General features: G+C 51.3%; 1 protein-coding gene across 4 annotated transcripts in view; it reads right to left on the reverse strand.

Annotated features, from left to right (window-relative positions):
• Nucleotides 1–5628, reverse strand: part of LOC103634553 (lon protease homolog, mitochondrial-like) — a 46855-nt gene extending 41227 nt beyond the window's left edge. For 2 of the 4 annotated variants that reach the window (XM_008656621.4, XM_008656616.4), the window contains exon 1: nucleotides 5203–5627. In XM_008656621.4, coding sequence (XP_008654843.1) covers nucleotides 5203–5508 — 306 coding nt within the window. In that variant the 5' untranslated portion in view covers nucleotides 5509–5627. Of the gene's footprint in view, nucleotides 1–5202 lie in introns of all 4 variants that reach the window. The other 2 variants (XM_008656623.3, XM_008656628.3) reach the window with 1 other exon arrangement.
• Between the last annotated feature and the right edge of the window lie 10754 nt (nucleotides 5629–16382).

The following is a 16382-nucleotide window of genomic DNA, read 5'->3' on the forward strand; positions in this document are numbered from 1 at the left end:
GGCCAGGCCAACGTCGCACAGGCGGAGGCGGAGGAGGAGGCCCTGCTCCTGGCACATGCAAGCATCGAGCCATCTCCAGCGGCACCGGCCGCAGCGGCACTCCTCCACCTTGATGAGTCGAAAGCACGCGCTTTCCTCGGCGACGGCTCCAACAAGGACATGATCGAAGGATGGTGCCTCGACACCGGCGCCACTCATCACATGACCGGCCGACGGGAGTTCTTCACCGAGCTTGACTCTAGCGTCCGAGGCTCCGTCAAGTTTGGGGACGCCTCCGGCGTAGAGATCAAGGGCGCCGGCTCAGTCGTCTTCACCGCCGCGTCTGGTGAGCACAGGCTGCTCACCGGAGTCTACTACATCCCCGCGTTGAGGAACTCTATCATCAGCTTGGGACAGCTGGATGAGAACGGTTCGCGCGTGGAGGTCGAGCACGGAGTCATGAGGATCTGGGATCCCTCTCGTCGCCTTCTTGCCAAGGTACGCAGGAGTGCAAATCGGCTTTACATCCTCAATGTGAAGGTGGCACAACCTTGCTGCCTTGCTGCTCGTCGAGACGACGGGGCATGGCAGTGGCACGAGCGCTTCGGGCACCTTAACTTCGAAGCCCTGAAGCGGCTCAGCGCCAAGGAGATGGTACGAGGCCTGCCGTGCCTTGACCATGTGGAGCAATTCTGCGATGTCTGCGTGTTGACAAAGCAGAGACGACTCCCCTTCCCCCAGCAGTCGAGCTTCCGAGCCACGGAGAGGCTCGAGCTCGTGCATGGGGACTTGTGTGGCCCGGTGACACCAGCCACACCAGGAGGACGACGCTACTTCTTGCTGCTCGTCGACGATCTCTCCCGCTACATGTGGGTGATGATCCTTGGCAGCAAGGGAGAGGCTGCGAACGCCATCAGGCGTGTGCAGGTCGCTGCGGAGGCGGAGTGCGGCCGCAAGCTGCGCGTGCTGCGCACCGACAACGGCGGCGAATTCACGGCGGCTGAGTTCGCGTCGTACTGCGCGGATGAGGGCGTTCAGCGCCACTACTCCGCGCCGTACAGCCCGCAGCAGAACGGCGTCGTCGAGCGGCGCAACCAGACGGTTGTGGGGATGGCTCGGGCTCTCCTCAAGCAGAGAGGAATGCCAGCTGTCTTCTGGGGAGAGGCGGTGGTGACAGCGGTTTACATCCTCAACCGCTCGCCCACCAAGGCTCTCAACGGGATGACACCGTACGAGGCTTGGCATGGGCGCAAGCCGGCGGTCTCTCACCTACGGGTCTTCGGCTGCCTCGCGTTCACCAAGGAGCTTGGCCACATCAGCAAGCTCGACGATAGGAGCACCCCGGGGGTGTTCATTGGCTACGCGGAGGGCTCGAAGGCCTACCGCTTCCTTGACCCAAGAACACAGCGTGTGCGCACGGCGCGCGACGTAGTGTTCGACGAAGGGCGAGGTTGGGCGTGGGACAAGGCGGTGGACGACGGCACGACTCCGACGTACGACTTCACCATCGAGTACGTCCACTTTGAGGGAGCTGGGGGAGTAGGCAACTCTTCTCCGAGCAGGTCTACCCCAGCCCCCAAGTCTCCACCGACTCCAGCGCCACACTCTCCAGCTCCTGCTACAACAAGCTCTTCACCACCACGCACTCCAGCCACGACTCCGGCTACAGCGAGCTCTTCGCCACCACATACTCCAGCACCGACGGTACCCTCTCCGGGAACGTCCTCTCCGACACCAGCTCGTGTCGAGCACGACCCAGTGGAGCTCGTGACCCCTCTGTCCCGCGACGAGGAGCGCGTCGACGCGTGCTACGACGGCGAGCCGTTGCGGTATCGAAGGGTGGAGGGCCTTCTCATCGACCCGTCGGTGCCAGGCCCTGCATCTCGCATTCTGGCAGGAGAGTTGCATCTTGCATGCGACGATGGTGAGCCTCGGTCTTTTGCAGAGGCCGAGAAACATGCGGCTTGGCGTGCCGCGATGCAGTCGGAGATGGACGCGGTTGAGACAAACCGCACTTGGGAGCTCGCTGATCTCCCTCATGGTCATCGCGCGATCACCCTTAAGTGGGTGTTCAAACTGAAGAGGGATGAAGCCGGCGCCATCGTCAAGCATAAGGCTCGCTTGGTGGCACGCGGTTTCTTGCAGCAGGAGGGGATCGACTTCGACGATGCCTTCGCCCCTGTAGCACGGATGGAATCCGTGCGACTCCTCCTCGCGCTGGCAGCCCTGAAGGGCTGGCATGTTCATCACATGGATGTCAAGTCGGCGTTTCTTAACGGCGACTTAAAGGAGGAGGTCTATGTACACCAGCCGCCAGGTTTTGCGATCCCTGGCAAGGAGGGCAAGGTGTTGCGCCTGCGCAAGGCTCTCTACGGCTTGCGACAGGCACCAAGGGCGTGGAATGCCAAGCTGGATTCCACGCTCAAGAGGATGGGCTTCATGCCAAGCCCGCACGAGGCGGCCATCTATCGGCGGGGCAATGGAGGAAGTGCCCTGCTGGTGGGTGTCTACGTCGACGACTTGGTGATCACCGGCGCCAAGGATGCAGAGGTGGCAGCGTTCAAGGAAGAGATGAAGGCCACCTTCCAAATGAGTGACATGGGGCATCTCTCCTTCTACCTGGGGATTGAGGTGCACCAGGGAGACTCCGGGATCACACTTCGCCAGACCGCCTACGCCAAGCGCATTGTTGAGCTGGCTGGGCTCACCGACTGCAACCCAGCTCTCACTCCGATGGAGGAGAGGCTGAAGCTGAGTCGCGACAGCACGACGGAGGAGGTGGATGCTACACAGTACCGGCGTCTTGTGGGGAGCCTTCGCTACCTCGTCCACACACGGCCTGACTTGGCATACTCCGTCGGCTACGTTAGTCGGTTTCTGCAGCGACCGACGACGGAGCATAAGCAGGCTGTGAAGAGGATCATCCGCTATGTTGCGGGGACTCTCGACCACGGTCTCTACTACCCGAGGTGCCCTGGGGAGGCACACCTTGTCGGGTACAGCGATAGCGACCACGCCGGCGACATCGACACCAGCAAGAGCACAAGCGGGATCCTCTTCTTCCTCGGCAATTGCCCCATCAGCTGGCAGTCGGTCAAGCAGCAGGTGGTGGCCATGTCCAGCTGCGAGGCCGAGTACATAGCGGCGTCCACTGCTTCGACTCAGGCGCTCTGGCTGGCTCGCCTGCTCGGTGATCTCCTCGGGAGAGACACTGGAGCGGTGGAACTCAGGGTGGACAGCCAGTCCGCTCTGGCATTGGCCAAGAACCCCGTGTTCCATGAACGGAGCAAGCACATCCGGCTGAAATACCACTTCATCCGAGACTGTTTGGCAGAAGGGAGCATCAAGGCGCGTTACATCAACACCAAGGATCAGCTTGCAGACCTGCTCACCAAGCCCCTTGGGAAGATCAAGTTTGTTGAGCTTTGCTCCAGGTCCGGGATGACCCAACTTTCTCACAAGACGACGCCCAAGACTTAGGGGAGAATGATGGAATAAGTCTTGAGCATCTAGAGGACAGCCTGCTTTTGACTGTCCTCTGTGGTCCTTTAGCATCTAGAGGACAGCAGTCGCTTTTTGACTGTCCTCTGTAGCCTCTTTAGCATCTAGAGGACAGCAGTCGCTTTTTGACTGTCCTCTGTAGTCGCTTTAGCATCTAGAGGACAGCCTACTTTTTGACTGTCCTCTGTAGTCTCTTTAGCATCTAGAGGACAATCCTGTTGTGTAGTGTGTGTGAGAAGGTGTGGTAGTGCAGCCCCTAGGGCTATAAATATGTGTCCCCAACCCCTCTAAGGGTATGACATTGTGTAGTGTTTGAGGAAATAAACAGAAAATTGCCCCAACTCATAGTGTCATCCTCTTGATGAGAGTTAGAGTCCCTCTACTTACAGAATCGTCTTCCAAATATCAGCAAAGCTCACAAATCCAATGAACAATATTTAACTATTCTGAGACAATGTTGTTGTTAGAGTGGGCAGCAGATCCGGCCAGCTCGCTATTCCCACGAGTCGGCATTTCCTTAGGCTCAGGTCCACGACCTTGTGCCTAAGTCCTAACTCAAAGATTCCCCCATCTTAGCCTATCTTCAGCATATCATCTGTCTCATCTCTTATTGTATCCCTTATTTCAAACTTTACTTTGTAAACAATGTCATCTACAGTTTCACGTCCTCTATTTTACACTATCCGCTAGAGATCTTAGGGTGTTTAGTTCTCTGACTAAAGTTTAATTCGTGTCACGTTAAACATTTGAATATCAATTAGGAGTATGAAATATAGACTTAATTAAGTTTAATAAATTTGTCTCGTCTTTTAGTCTTTATCTGTGAAATTATTTTTGTAATTAGACTATATTTAATACCTATAATTATCATTTAAACATTCGATGTGATAGAGGCTAAACTTTAGCAGAGGGCAACCAAACACTTAATGTACTCTCCACTATCAATTTTCGATGTGCGACTAAATCTAGCTCATCTATATAGAAAAAAAGAGGGGTTGGACATGTTTTGCTTGCACCTACAATTTTGTTTATTCTCTGAACAGAAGTGAGTTATGCCACGGCATCATATGATATGCTACCATTGTAAAAAAACTATCACCAACATTTCAATATTTCCAGTTTCTAAGGTCTAAATTTTGAGTGATTCACCCATGTAACGACGAGTTTTGACAAGGAAAAATCATCCAACCGAGCTAAGTTACGGAAAAAAAAATCTTTTACGCCCCGTTTGGATCATTAGAATTGAATTTCATTCTAATAATAATAATTTAGGCATATATCAATTGAACTAATTCGGTTTTATGTAAAATATATCAGTATATCATTATTAGCAAGATGTAGGAGATATTTATATGCTACATTTTTTACTAGAGGAGTAAGTTGAAGAATGTCTTATAAGTTACACACTAGAAATAAATTCTAGTAATACATAAAATCATTTACCATTTTCCACACCATGAATTTGAGATAATAAATTCCAAACTAAATATGTTACTTTATTAAGTGAATTCCAATTCTGAACGGATCCAAACGCACTGTTACTAGAATTTAAAAAAATCACAAGTATGATCTTCTCCGAGAGTGAGGTTGCACGGTCGTTAAAATCACAAGACACTGATAAAACAGTTGCCTTAGCAGAGTCTGGAAAGTGATTCGGGAAAAAAAACGGACGACGCAAACTGCAGAGAATTAATGGCGATCCAATTGTAAGAGGACGCGCACCGTGTGGCAATCCTCGGGGCGGAGGACAGCGGGCACGATCGCAGAGACATTTTCCCCCTCGCCTTCCTCCCCACGCGCAGCCTCTTCGCCCTCCGCCGCGGAGGACTCCGCTTCCGAGCCGCTATCGTCGGCGGCAGCGGAGCATAAGCACACTCTCCTCCCCGGCACCGGGACTCGCCCACACCTGAGAAGTGGCGACCTCACCTCGGTACTCGTAAGCGCAACCCTCGCCGCCACAGTTACCGCCTGTGGCCTCTTGGTGGCGAGCCGTGCCGGCAACCCTGCAACGATCGCGGCACGCAGCATTTGGTGCTCGTGCTTGGGCCTTGGGGCTGAGAAGTGAGAACTGAGAAGACGAGGAAGGCGAAACCTTCTGGCGCGGCGAATTGTACATTTGGTTTGTGCCTCCTTCTGGTCGGTTTTGCTTTTTTTTTTTTAGTTGCGGGCTTGCAGGAGGTTTTTAGAATGTCTCCAACAGAATTCTAAAGACCCGTTTTGTTTTGTCTGCGGGACTAAAGATAGAACATCTTAGGAACAATCTTTTCAGTAATTATAAATGAGAGGTTTTTTGGGCTCTGCAGGAACAATCTACCGCTTTAAGAGATCTGTTGGAAAAAAGATTAAAATTTACTCCACTAGTTTTTTTATATGTCCCTTAAAACTGATTTTGAGGAGTCATTTTTTAGAATCTCTTGGAGATGCTATTAGTCCCTCCATTTTAGTCTCATTTAGTTCTAAATTACCAAATGGTGGGACTAAACAGGGACTAAATTATTTTAGTCTCTAGTCCCTAAAGGGGTAACTAAAAGAGACTAAACCATATAAATTCATTATTCGTTCCTCCTTTATTTCAGTTACACTAATGGCATGAGAATGCTAAGGGGTATTTTAGTCCTCTTATGATTCATTTAATGTGTTTTGAATAGTTTTAGTCCCTAGAATCAAACAGGGTAGAGACTAAACTTTAGTCTCCTAACTAAAATTTAGTCCCTGAACTAAAGGAACCAAACAGGACCTAAATAACACTGTATGCAAAAAGAAGTTCAAAATTAAGAATGAAATAAGAGATGAGATAGAAGATCTACCGGATATAGTCTTATGTGTTTAATTTAGCATTGGTGTGTATACCTTTTCGGGTGGAACAGCCCACAGCAGAATTTGATTTTAAATTTTTTTTGCTAAGGGGCTATTGGATCCTTCGTTACAGAGAAATTAGAATTTACTTAATAAGGTAAGATATTTAATTTGGAATTTGATATTCTACCACTTAGAAAGTTTAAATATAAGCCTACCACAAATTCTTAGAGTGAGATGAAAATTAACTTTATATCTCCAAATTATAATTTTACTCTATAATTTATAACACACTCTTTAACTTGCTCCCCTATGGTGAAGATATAGCACATAATTATCTCACTCATATATGGCTAACAGTGGTACATAATTATATTATGTATAAAATTATAATAACTTAATTGATCTATGTCTAATTTATTATTATTAACTTTATTGATTTTATGAAAAAGAGCAATTTATAGAATGCTAATTACTTAATTGTATTCTGATTTGGCTTGATTAAATAAATATCTCTTTTTCATTTCATAGAGTCTATTGTAAGGAATGCGAGAATTTCGACTTTTTCTGCGAAGTCCTCAATGTTCCTCATGTTCGGAAAGGTCCTCTGACGAGATTATTTTTGCTCATAACAAAATAACCTTGTATTCCCTCTATCTCAAAATATTAGTTATTTTACCTCTTACTTTTTATGTATATATTTAAATAGATAAAGATCTACATATATAACATATACATGTATGAACATATTAATTAACTAAAATAAATTTTATTTTAGGACAAATGAAGTATATTATTCATGGTTTTGTATTTTGCTTTATCTTTACATTGTTAGTTACCTTTTTCATGTGTCCCACTCCCACCGTTCAGAAGACAAGATCAAGCTCGATAATAGCGTATTCAGTTCAGTGCCTTTTTTCTGAATTTGTAACAATTCTTTGGTAGCTTGAAATTCTCGAGGAAAGCTGCAGCCTGCAAATAGCATGGAAAGAGTAAGGACATGTTTGATACTTGTGGCAAACAGTTTGTTGACTAATTTTACCATATTAACCTTTAAATAGGTCGATTAATAAATTAGCTAATTATTAGCTGGAATCCAGAGGGCCGACAAACTACTTGTCCATTAGACATTTGATATTGCTATATAAAGAGAAAATGACATCTACTAGCAAGACTTCAAACATACCATGGTTAATTTTTGTTTGGTAATTATTTGCTGGCTAAATAGTAGTAACTGACAAACAATAAACCAGGAGGTGGATCCAAACAGTGCTTAATGAGTTTCTGTGCTTTGGACAACCGACAAGCAAAGTAGTTTTTCGGAGATAAGCAAGAGATAAAGCGTTTCCATACTCTCCCCCTAGTTCAAGTTTTTGCAAGACATTTTTAGATTCGTTTCCTATGAATGAAGAAACCAGTGGTGTCTCTAAGAATTTGGTGGCCCCGAGCTAAACTCACTAAGCATAGGAGCATCTCCAACGATCTTCGAAAAATATACTCTCTATAGTTATTATTTAGAGATTCGTTAAAATAAAATTACCTTTTATATCTTTTACCTTATAACAGTTTTTCTATTATATCTTTTACCTTATAACAGTTTTTCTATAGAATATGTTAGAAATATAGTTATTTTCATGTTTGATTTAATTTAAAAATTACATAGCAGATTTACCGTGACATGCGCGTGCGCGTGTAAAATATTACTCCTCGTGATAGTAGTAGATGTATACACTAAACATATTGACCGTAGCTGAAACTATATTTTTTTAGATAATGGACCAAAATCTGGTCTTCGCCTCTATCGAGTGTAGGGCCAAGTTCACACAACTTGAACCAAGTCCAACTGCTCGCAAAAAAAAGGCCAAAACAGATAGCCTATAAGACTTAAATGTTCACCTACTCCTTACCGATTCAACACACAATTAAAAATTAAAAGTTTCATTACAACGCAATCCTGTTTGAAAACCTCCAATTCTTATAAGTAAAAAACTGCATGGTCACCATCTCCAACTGTCGACAAGCTTTTCTTAACAAATTTAGACATAGAATTGTATCATGTTCAAAGCATTTGTGGCTTCATTCATGAGTTTGACGTTGTGTGTTGCTTGAAGTAGCGGACAGTCAGTGCATTCAAATGTTCGTAGTGCTGATCCTCAAGAATAGACAAGAAGAGAAAGAAGTCGATCCCCTGATCAACAATGCCGCCAAGAAGAAGACGATCAATGAGCAGTAATATCGACGCTCTACAAAACCTAGTTGCCTACACACCCGATCATGTTTCTATGTTTCACATATACAAAAAGGTGGTTCCAAAGATATGTTCTCCTAACACTCAGTGCTCGCAAAGAATCAGGACAGGAAGGCTCAGTTGCAGCTTGATGGAGAAGAGAGGTGATTCGTGTGTTTGCCTATTAGGCTCCTATGAAGGAACATGAAAGTGGAGAGAGGCGTCACGTGGCGGCGAGCGGGGTTGAGCGAAGTTTCTTCAGTTTTGTTGAGTCAAGCTAGCTCCAGGAGGCGAAAAAATTTTATTCAGCGACTAAGGGTCTGCAATGGATGGGCCTTCTCTCATGAAGACAAGACCCAAGAGATCCAAAACTTCTTCCAGAATGAGATGAAACAACCACCACCTAGGAATGTTGACCTTAACTGGGAGATTATCTCTAATAGGCGACATGACCTCTCCAGCTTAGACACGCCTTTTTAGAGGATGAAATTGAAGCAAGCATTGATCTTCTGCCTAGCGATAAGGCACCGGGACCCGACGGCTTCACCGGTTCTTTCCTCAAATCTTGTTGGGCCACTATAAAATATGATTTCATGGCAGCGGTGAATGCTTTCTACAACCTTCGTTGTTGCAACCTTCATCTAATAAATTCGGCCAGCATCATCCTAATTCCTAAAAAAGATGGGGCGGAAACAGTCGTGGACTTCAGGCCGATAAGCCTAATTCATTCCTTTATTAAGATTATTACCAAAACACTTGCTCTTCAGTTGGCTTTGAGAATGAATGAGATTAATCTTGCTTTTTCAAAGCGCCTTTATTAAATCACGGAGCATCCATGAGAACTCCCTTGTTGTGAGAAGCACGATTAGGCATTTCTAGCGTAACAACTCACCAACTCTATTCCTCAAGCTGGATATTGCAAAGGCATTTAACTCTGTGCGATGGGACTACTTGATACCCTTACACGACAACTTAGGCTTTCCTATGAGGTGGATTTACTGGATTGCTACAATCCTTTATACTTCATCCTCAAGAGTAACCATTAATGGGGTGCCTAATCCTCCTATACGCCATGGTAGAGGCCTTAGGCAGAGCGACCCTCTCTCCCCCCTTCTTTTTGTATTGGTGATCGACCCGTTGCAAAAAAATCCTGAAGATTGCTATAGAGTCTGGAGCTTTGAACAAGCTGGGGAACCGCTCGCCCATCCTCAGGATTTCGTTGTATGCCGATGACGCGGCTTTGTTTGTTAAGCCAAAAAAGAGGAAATTGAGACAATTGTCAGTTTGTTGACCTTATTTGGAGAGGCTTCTGGTCTGATGACCAATTTTCGAAAGTCCACGATTGTGCCCATTTGTTGCCAGGGACTACTGCTTGACGACATTCTTGATGGCCTCCCTACTGGAAGAGCAACCTTCCCGATCTGATACCTGGGTCTGCCTCTCACTTCGGCCAGGCTAAGGAAAAGGGACCTTCAGTTTTTGCCTTTTTGATAGACAAGGCCTTGGGCAAGCTGAGTAGTTGGAATATGAGAAATTTCTCGGTGGCGGGCCGTTTGACGCTTGTTAAAACGGTGATCACCTCGCAAGCAATCTACTTGCTATCCGCCCTTATCGCGCCTAAGGAAATTCTAAATCTCCTTGACTCCAAAAGAAGACAGTTCCTTTGGGCGGGTTCAGACAGGCTCACTGGAGGAAAATGTAAAGTTAATTGGAAGCGTGTGGCGGCCAAAAGCCCTCGGGGGCTTGGGGGTCTTGCATTTGGATGCTTTTGCGTGTGCCTTGCGCTTAAGGTGGTTATGGCAAATTTGCACATCTCCTTTTAATGCCTGGGGGAAATTGGAAACGCCTTGCACTAATGTTGATAGTCTGCTCTTTGCGGCATCAACAAATATTAAGATTGGAGATGGCTCCAAGATATCATTTTGGGACAGTGCTTGGGTAGGGGGAAGGAGGTCGAAAGACTTGGCGTCTAGTCTATTCTCCATATCAAGAAATAAGGGCAAATCACTGGTGGGGGCAGTTAGGGACAATGCTTGGATCGCAGATCTCGCACTGCTAGACAGTGTAATTACAACCCACCACCTTCATGAGTTCTTTATTCCTTGGTCCGAGGTTCAAAAGATCCAGCTTAACCCAGAAGCTAAGGATATCATCACCTAGAAATTCACTACATACCATCAATACACAATGAAATCAGCATATATGGCGCAATTTTTAGGCTCAGTTCGCACAAACTTATACCTCATCATTTGGAAGAATTGGGCACCCCCAAAATGCAAGTTTTTTAGCTGGCTATCGATTCACAATTGCATTTGGACTGCCGGTCGTTTAGCTACCAGAAATTAGCCCCATTCCCCGACTTGTGTTCTTTGTCAAGGTGTCTTGGAATCAGGTATTCATCTGTTTGTGGAATGCCGGTTCACTAAACGGATTTGGGAGGAGATTTTTGTTTGGGTTGCCATTGAGGATTTGAAGCCGTCTAACTAGGAGTTATCTCACACGCTGATGCATTGGTGGTAGAACTTGGCTATGCTATCAGGGTGTAGCAGAAAGGGGCTCAGGTCAACGTTGATCCTTGTTAATTGGATAATATGGCAGGAAAGGAATGTGAGGACTTTTGATCACAGGTTTTCGACCAGCCAACAGATCATAACTCTGATTAAGTGCGAGGCGGTAGCCTGGATTGCAGCCGGGGCTAGGCAATTAGCTACTCTCTTATCCTCATCAACTTAGCTGGGCTGCTAGTTGTGAGTCTTTTTTTAGTTGCTAAGGGATGCTTAGAGAGTATATGTTGTGCTTGACATCGTCTTTGTATTGACTCTTTTGCCTTAGGGCATTTCTCTCCTTATCAATATTGTCGGCGTTTCGACCCCGGGGGGTCCCTGGACCGACGAGTAAATTGTCGATGCGTGCCCCAACCCAGATGGGTCGACGCGAGACGGAACACAAAGAGGGGAAAACTGCAGCTTCGTGTTGTCCTGCGCCCAGGGTGGATGCGCTTGCAGTAGGGGGTTACAAGCGTTCGCAAGGGAGAGAGAGCCTGTTCGTCAGCCCGTCCTCCCGCGCGGCCACCTCCTCGTACGAGGGCCCTGGACCTTCCTTTTATAGATGTAAGGAGAGGGTCCAGGTGTACAATGGGGGGTGTAGCAATATGCTAACGTGTCCGGCAGAGAGGAGCCAGAGCCCTATGTACATGGCGACGTGGCTGTTGGAGAGGTGCTAGTGCCCTGTGCATGTGATGTCGTGGCCGTCGGAGGAGCGCTTGAGCCCTATAGAAGCACAGTTGTCGGGGCTGTCGGGACCTTGCTGACGTCTCCTTGCTTCCGTAGGGGGCTGAGAACCGCCGTCGTCATGGGAGCACGCGGGGTGCCATCATTACTTGTTTACCGGGGCGAGCCAGATGGAACGCCGGTCTTGTTCCCCGTAGCCTAAGCTAGCTAGGGGTAGGGTAATGATGTACCCCCCTGTGGCGTGGTCGGTCCAAGCCCAAGGTCGGGCGAGGTGGTGACTCCTCCGAGGTCGAGGTTGAGGCCGAGCCCTGGGGTCGGGCGAGGCGGAGACCGTCTTCCGAGGTCGAGGTTGAGGCCGAGCCCTGTAGTCGGGCGAGGCGGAGACCGTCTTCCGAGGTCGAGGTTGAGGCCGAGCCCTGGGGTCGGGCGAGGCGGAGACCGTCTTCCGAGGTCGAGGTTGAGCCCGAGCCCTGGGGTCGGGCGAGGCGGAGACCGTCTTCCGAGGTCGAGGTTGAGGCCGAGCCCTGGGGTCGGGCGAGGCGAAGACCGTCTTCCGAGGTTGAGGTTGAGGCCAAGCCTTGGGGTCGGGCGAGGCGGAGCTTCCTATGGCGCCTGAGGCTGGACTCGGCTGCTGTCAGCCTCACCCTGGCGGGTGGCATAGCAGTCGGAGCAGGGCAGGCGACGCTGTTTTCCTGTTAGGTCAGTCAGTGGAGGGGCGAAGTGACTGCGGTCACTTCGGCCCTGCCGACTGAGGAACGCGCGTCAGGATAAGGTGTCAGGCGATCCTTGCATTAAATGCTCCTGCGATACGGTCGGTTGGCGAGACGATCTGGCCAAGGTTGCTTCACTGTGAAGCCTGTCCGAGCTGGGCCTCGGGCGAGTCGAGGGTGCGCTCGTTGCTTGAGGAGGCCCTCGGGCGAGGCGTGAATCCGCTTGGGTCTATTGTTCCTGCCCGAGGCTGGGCTCGAGCGAGGCGAGATCGTGTCCCTTGAGTGGACGGAGCCTTGACCTGAATTGCGCCCATCAGGCTTCTGCAGCTTGTGCTGATGGTGATTACCAGCCGAGTTTAGGAGTCTTGGGGGTACCCCTAATTATGGTCCCCGACAGTAGCCCCCGAGCCTCAAAGGGAGTGTTGGTACTCGCTTGGAGGCTTTGTCGCACTTTTTTGCAAGGGGACCGGCCTTTCTCGGTTATATTTTGTTCCGGTGGGTGCGCGCGAGCGCACCCCCTGGGTGTAGCCCTCGAGGCCTCAGAGGAGTGGTTTGACTCTTCCGAGGTCTTAATGCCTTTTGTGACGCCTCGGCCGGTCTGGTTGTTCCCTCATGCGATCTGATCGTAGCCCGGGTGCATGGTCAGGTTCCGAGTTCTCGGGCTGGTATGTTGACGCTGTCAATGGTTTGGCCAGAGCCGAGTTTGCGAGAGCAGCCCCTGAGCCTCTGCACAGAGCGAGAGGACGGTCAAGGACTGACTCGGCTTTTATCATATGCCCCTTCGTCGCCTTTCCGCAAGGAGGAGGGGGGAAAGCGCCATGTTGCCCTCGGAGGGCGCCGAACATGGTGTCTCCAGTGAGTTGCTAACGGGTGATCCGAGTGGACGCCCGTGCCCCGTTCGATAAGGGTCGGCTAGTGGCCCAGAGGCGCGCTCCAAAAGTACCTGCAGGTGATTTGCCGGACCCGGTCCCGTTTGATAGGGTCCGAGGGCTCGATGCCTCCCTCTGATGGGATTCCATTACAGAATCGCTCCTGCTGGTCTCAGAAATGTCCTAGGGTACCTCGAGAGCGTAGCCTGAGCCTCGGCCATGTATCGGACGTACCCAGAGTCATCCCTCGCTCTGCGTGTTCTGGGGCGGCTGTCGAACCCTTCGGGGGGCCAGCCTTCGAACCCCTGATCAGTAGTGGGCGCGGAGCCCGAGTGCTCTGAGGCGGCTGTCGAACCCTTCCGAGGGGCCAGCCTTCGAACCTCTGATCAGTAATGAGCCTGAAGCCCGAGTGCTCTGGGGCGGCTGTCGAACCCTTCCGAGGGGCCAGCCTTCGAACCCCTGATCAGTAGGAGGGCTCGGGGCCCGCTTCCTTCACGGGGAAGGATCCCTTTCGAAGTATCCCCTTTCCTGGTCCCTGTAGCAAGAGAGAGAAAGGGGGAGAGGAAAAGGATACGAAATTAAACGATGTGGCGCACCTTTTTTGACGCGGTCATCATGGCGGAGGTGAAACGTCGCTCGCTTCACCTGCCAAAGGTGTCGCCTGCCCTGCCGCGAAGTTAATGCGACGGGACGGGTGGTTCGCGGGGCAGCCGTTGTGCGAGCCGTTCGAGGGATGGAACATGGGCGCGTCGTGTTCACGTCGTGGGAGAGGGCTCCCCTGCTGCTCCAGGAGGGGACGTGAGCCTACAGATGATTTGACTGCTGCTTCCGCCCGCCTGCTGCCGCCATTACTGCCGGCCCACTTTTGGACATATCGACCGTCGCGCCTTCTCCCGCGGCTGGCTGACCCGTGACCGATGCGCTTGGTTGGCACTGTTGGGCCATGCGCAGGGTTGCCTCGAGTCGCGGCACCGGTTCCGCAGTCGAGAAGGCGCGGCATTGGCGTAAGTGGCGGTGCAGTTTTTCGCACGTAGTAACCGGCGCACCGGTTACATGCCGTGTGGGCCTGGGCCTCCATGCTGGATGCGTCAAAGTCGAAAGGGTGCGTCTCCGTGGTGTAGTTGCATGCCACCTGCATGGCTGTCCGCCCTTTCACCCACTGGTTTAGGCGAAGATGGAGGAGTGCTTGTAACCGCTGGGCGGTTACACGCTCCGCGCGCGGCGGTTTGGCTTCTTCTGTCCCGGGCCAGCTTGTATGACGTGTGGGACCCAGCCCCCGTGTCATAGGGGGAGGACCCTGGAGCGCGTTGGTGAAGACTTAGTCCGCGACGCCTGAGGACGCGAGTGGGGAGAGTCGCCTTTAAAAAGGGATCGACCCCCTGGGTGCTAGCCACGCCTTCGCACTCCCCTCATGCATTGCGCCCTTCCACCTTCCGAGCCCCCGGATGGGGAGCGCCCGCGTTGCTTTCGTCTTGCTGCTGTTGGAGGAGCGCAACTTCGCGGAGGTTGGCACCTTTCAGCCATTGCTCGGCTTCAAGGATTTTCATCAGGCAGCCCGGCTGCATTCCCTCACCAATGGTCACCCAGGACGGTGACCACCAGTTCGATGGTGGGGAGAAGCAAGCCGGGCTGCGGCCTCTGCCCCGCCCTCAGCTTCAAGGATCTTCATCATCCTTGCTGGGGCGGGGGGCGAGCTGAGCCGGAGCTCTACCTCCCGTACGGGCCGGCGGGCCACCTCTTCCTTCAGCATTCAGGGGAGAGGGCGCTCACCGGCCTAGCGGAGGGGGCGAACTTCGACAACGCGGGGCCGATCGGTCGCAAGCGTTGTCAGCTCCAGCATGCTTGGTTCGCTGGCTCAGCTAGCTCTGGCGCAGCTTCCGGTGCCACCTCCCACCGCTGGGCGGAGTGTGGCTATCTGCCCGCCGTACGGGCGGCTGTTGCGCCGCACGCACCGGGGGACCGCCCAAGACGTCGCACGCCGCTAGGGCGGCGTTCGTGTTCTTGGGTTGTCCTGCCCTCGCTCCGGCACGACGCCTCCGCGCGGAGGTCAGTGCTCGCCCGTTCGGGAGGACTTGAGTGGGGATCTGCCGGTGGGCAGGTGGCTGCCGTCGTCGGTGCTAAGGTGGTGGCAGCCGGAGAAGGCTTCTCCGCCGACGAGACCGTCAGCGCCACCTGTGTTTCTTCCTTATTTCGAGCACCAGGACTCGCCTGTCGGCTAGTTGAACCGCTTAACCAAGTGTGAGTTGCCCTGTGCGGAAGGTGACGAGTGAGGTATCCGTATCTCGGAGGCGTAGGAGTACCTCGGCTTGGTCGGCCTTGCCACCCAAGGCTTCTCTTGCTCAGTTAAAGAAACCCTCGGCCGCTCTGCAATGAGCCGGAGCCGGAGGCAGCGGTGTCAGCGTGGACAGAGGCGGAGTCGGCTTGAGAAGAAGCTTCGTCGGCCCAGGAGCAGGTGACTTCCCAGGCCGAGGAGGCGTAGCAGCGGCGGCTGGAACCTGGCCAGGTCGTCCACTGGCGGGACCAACCCCGGAGTTGGGCTGCCAAGGCCATGAGCCGGGCTGATGTCCTCGGGGGACAGCTGGCTGAGGCTACGGAGCGGCCGGTCAAGCCGTCTGCTCGGGCCGGGTTCCTGGAGGAGACCCTGGCGGCGATGGCCCAGGCTTGGTGCTGACATCTTCCTTCGAGGTGGAGATCCTCCGCCCGTGTCACCGTCCGAGGCCGGGCCAGATTCCGCTGAAGGTGGAGACGATGCCAAGGGTGCTGCTGCTCCCTCTGTTGATGTCTGAACCTGCAGGAACAGTTTGTCTGTAGTACGCGTATGTTTTTTGCGGCCGCCGAGGCCCAAACATATCATTGTCGTGTTATAAAGCTGCGTTTCTTTTCCTCTTGTTTCGAGTATCAGGACTTGTTTGTCGATAGCAGAATCGCTTATCCAAGCGAGAGTTACTTATCGCGGAAGGTGATGAGTGAGGTATCTGTATCCCGGAGGCGTAGGAGTCCCTCGGCTCGGTCGGCCTCGCCGCTTACGTGTACTCTTACTCGCCCGTAGGATTCTGTTATCGATATAGTC

This window comes from Zea mays, chromosome 1, assembly GCF_902167145.1.
Source record: "Zea mays cultivar B73 chromosome 1, Zm-B73-REFERENCE-NAM-5.0, whole genome shotgun sequence".
NCBI classification, from domain to species: Eukaryota; Viridiplantae; Streptophyta; class Magnoliopsida; order Poales; family Poaceae; genus Zea; species Zea mays.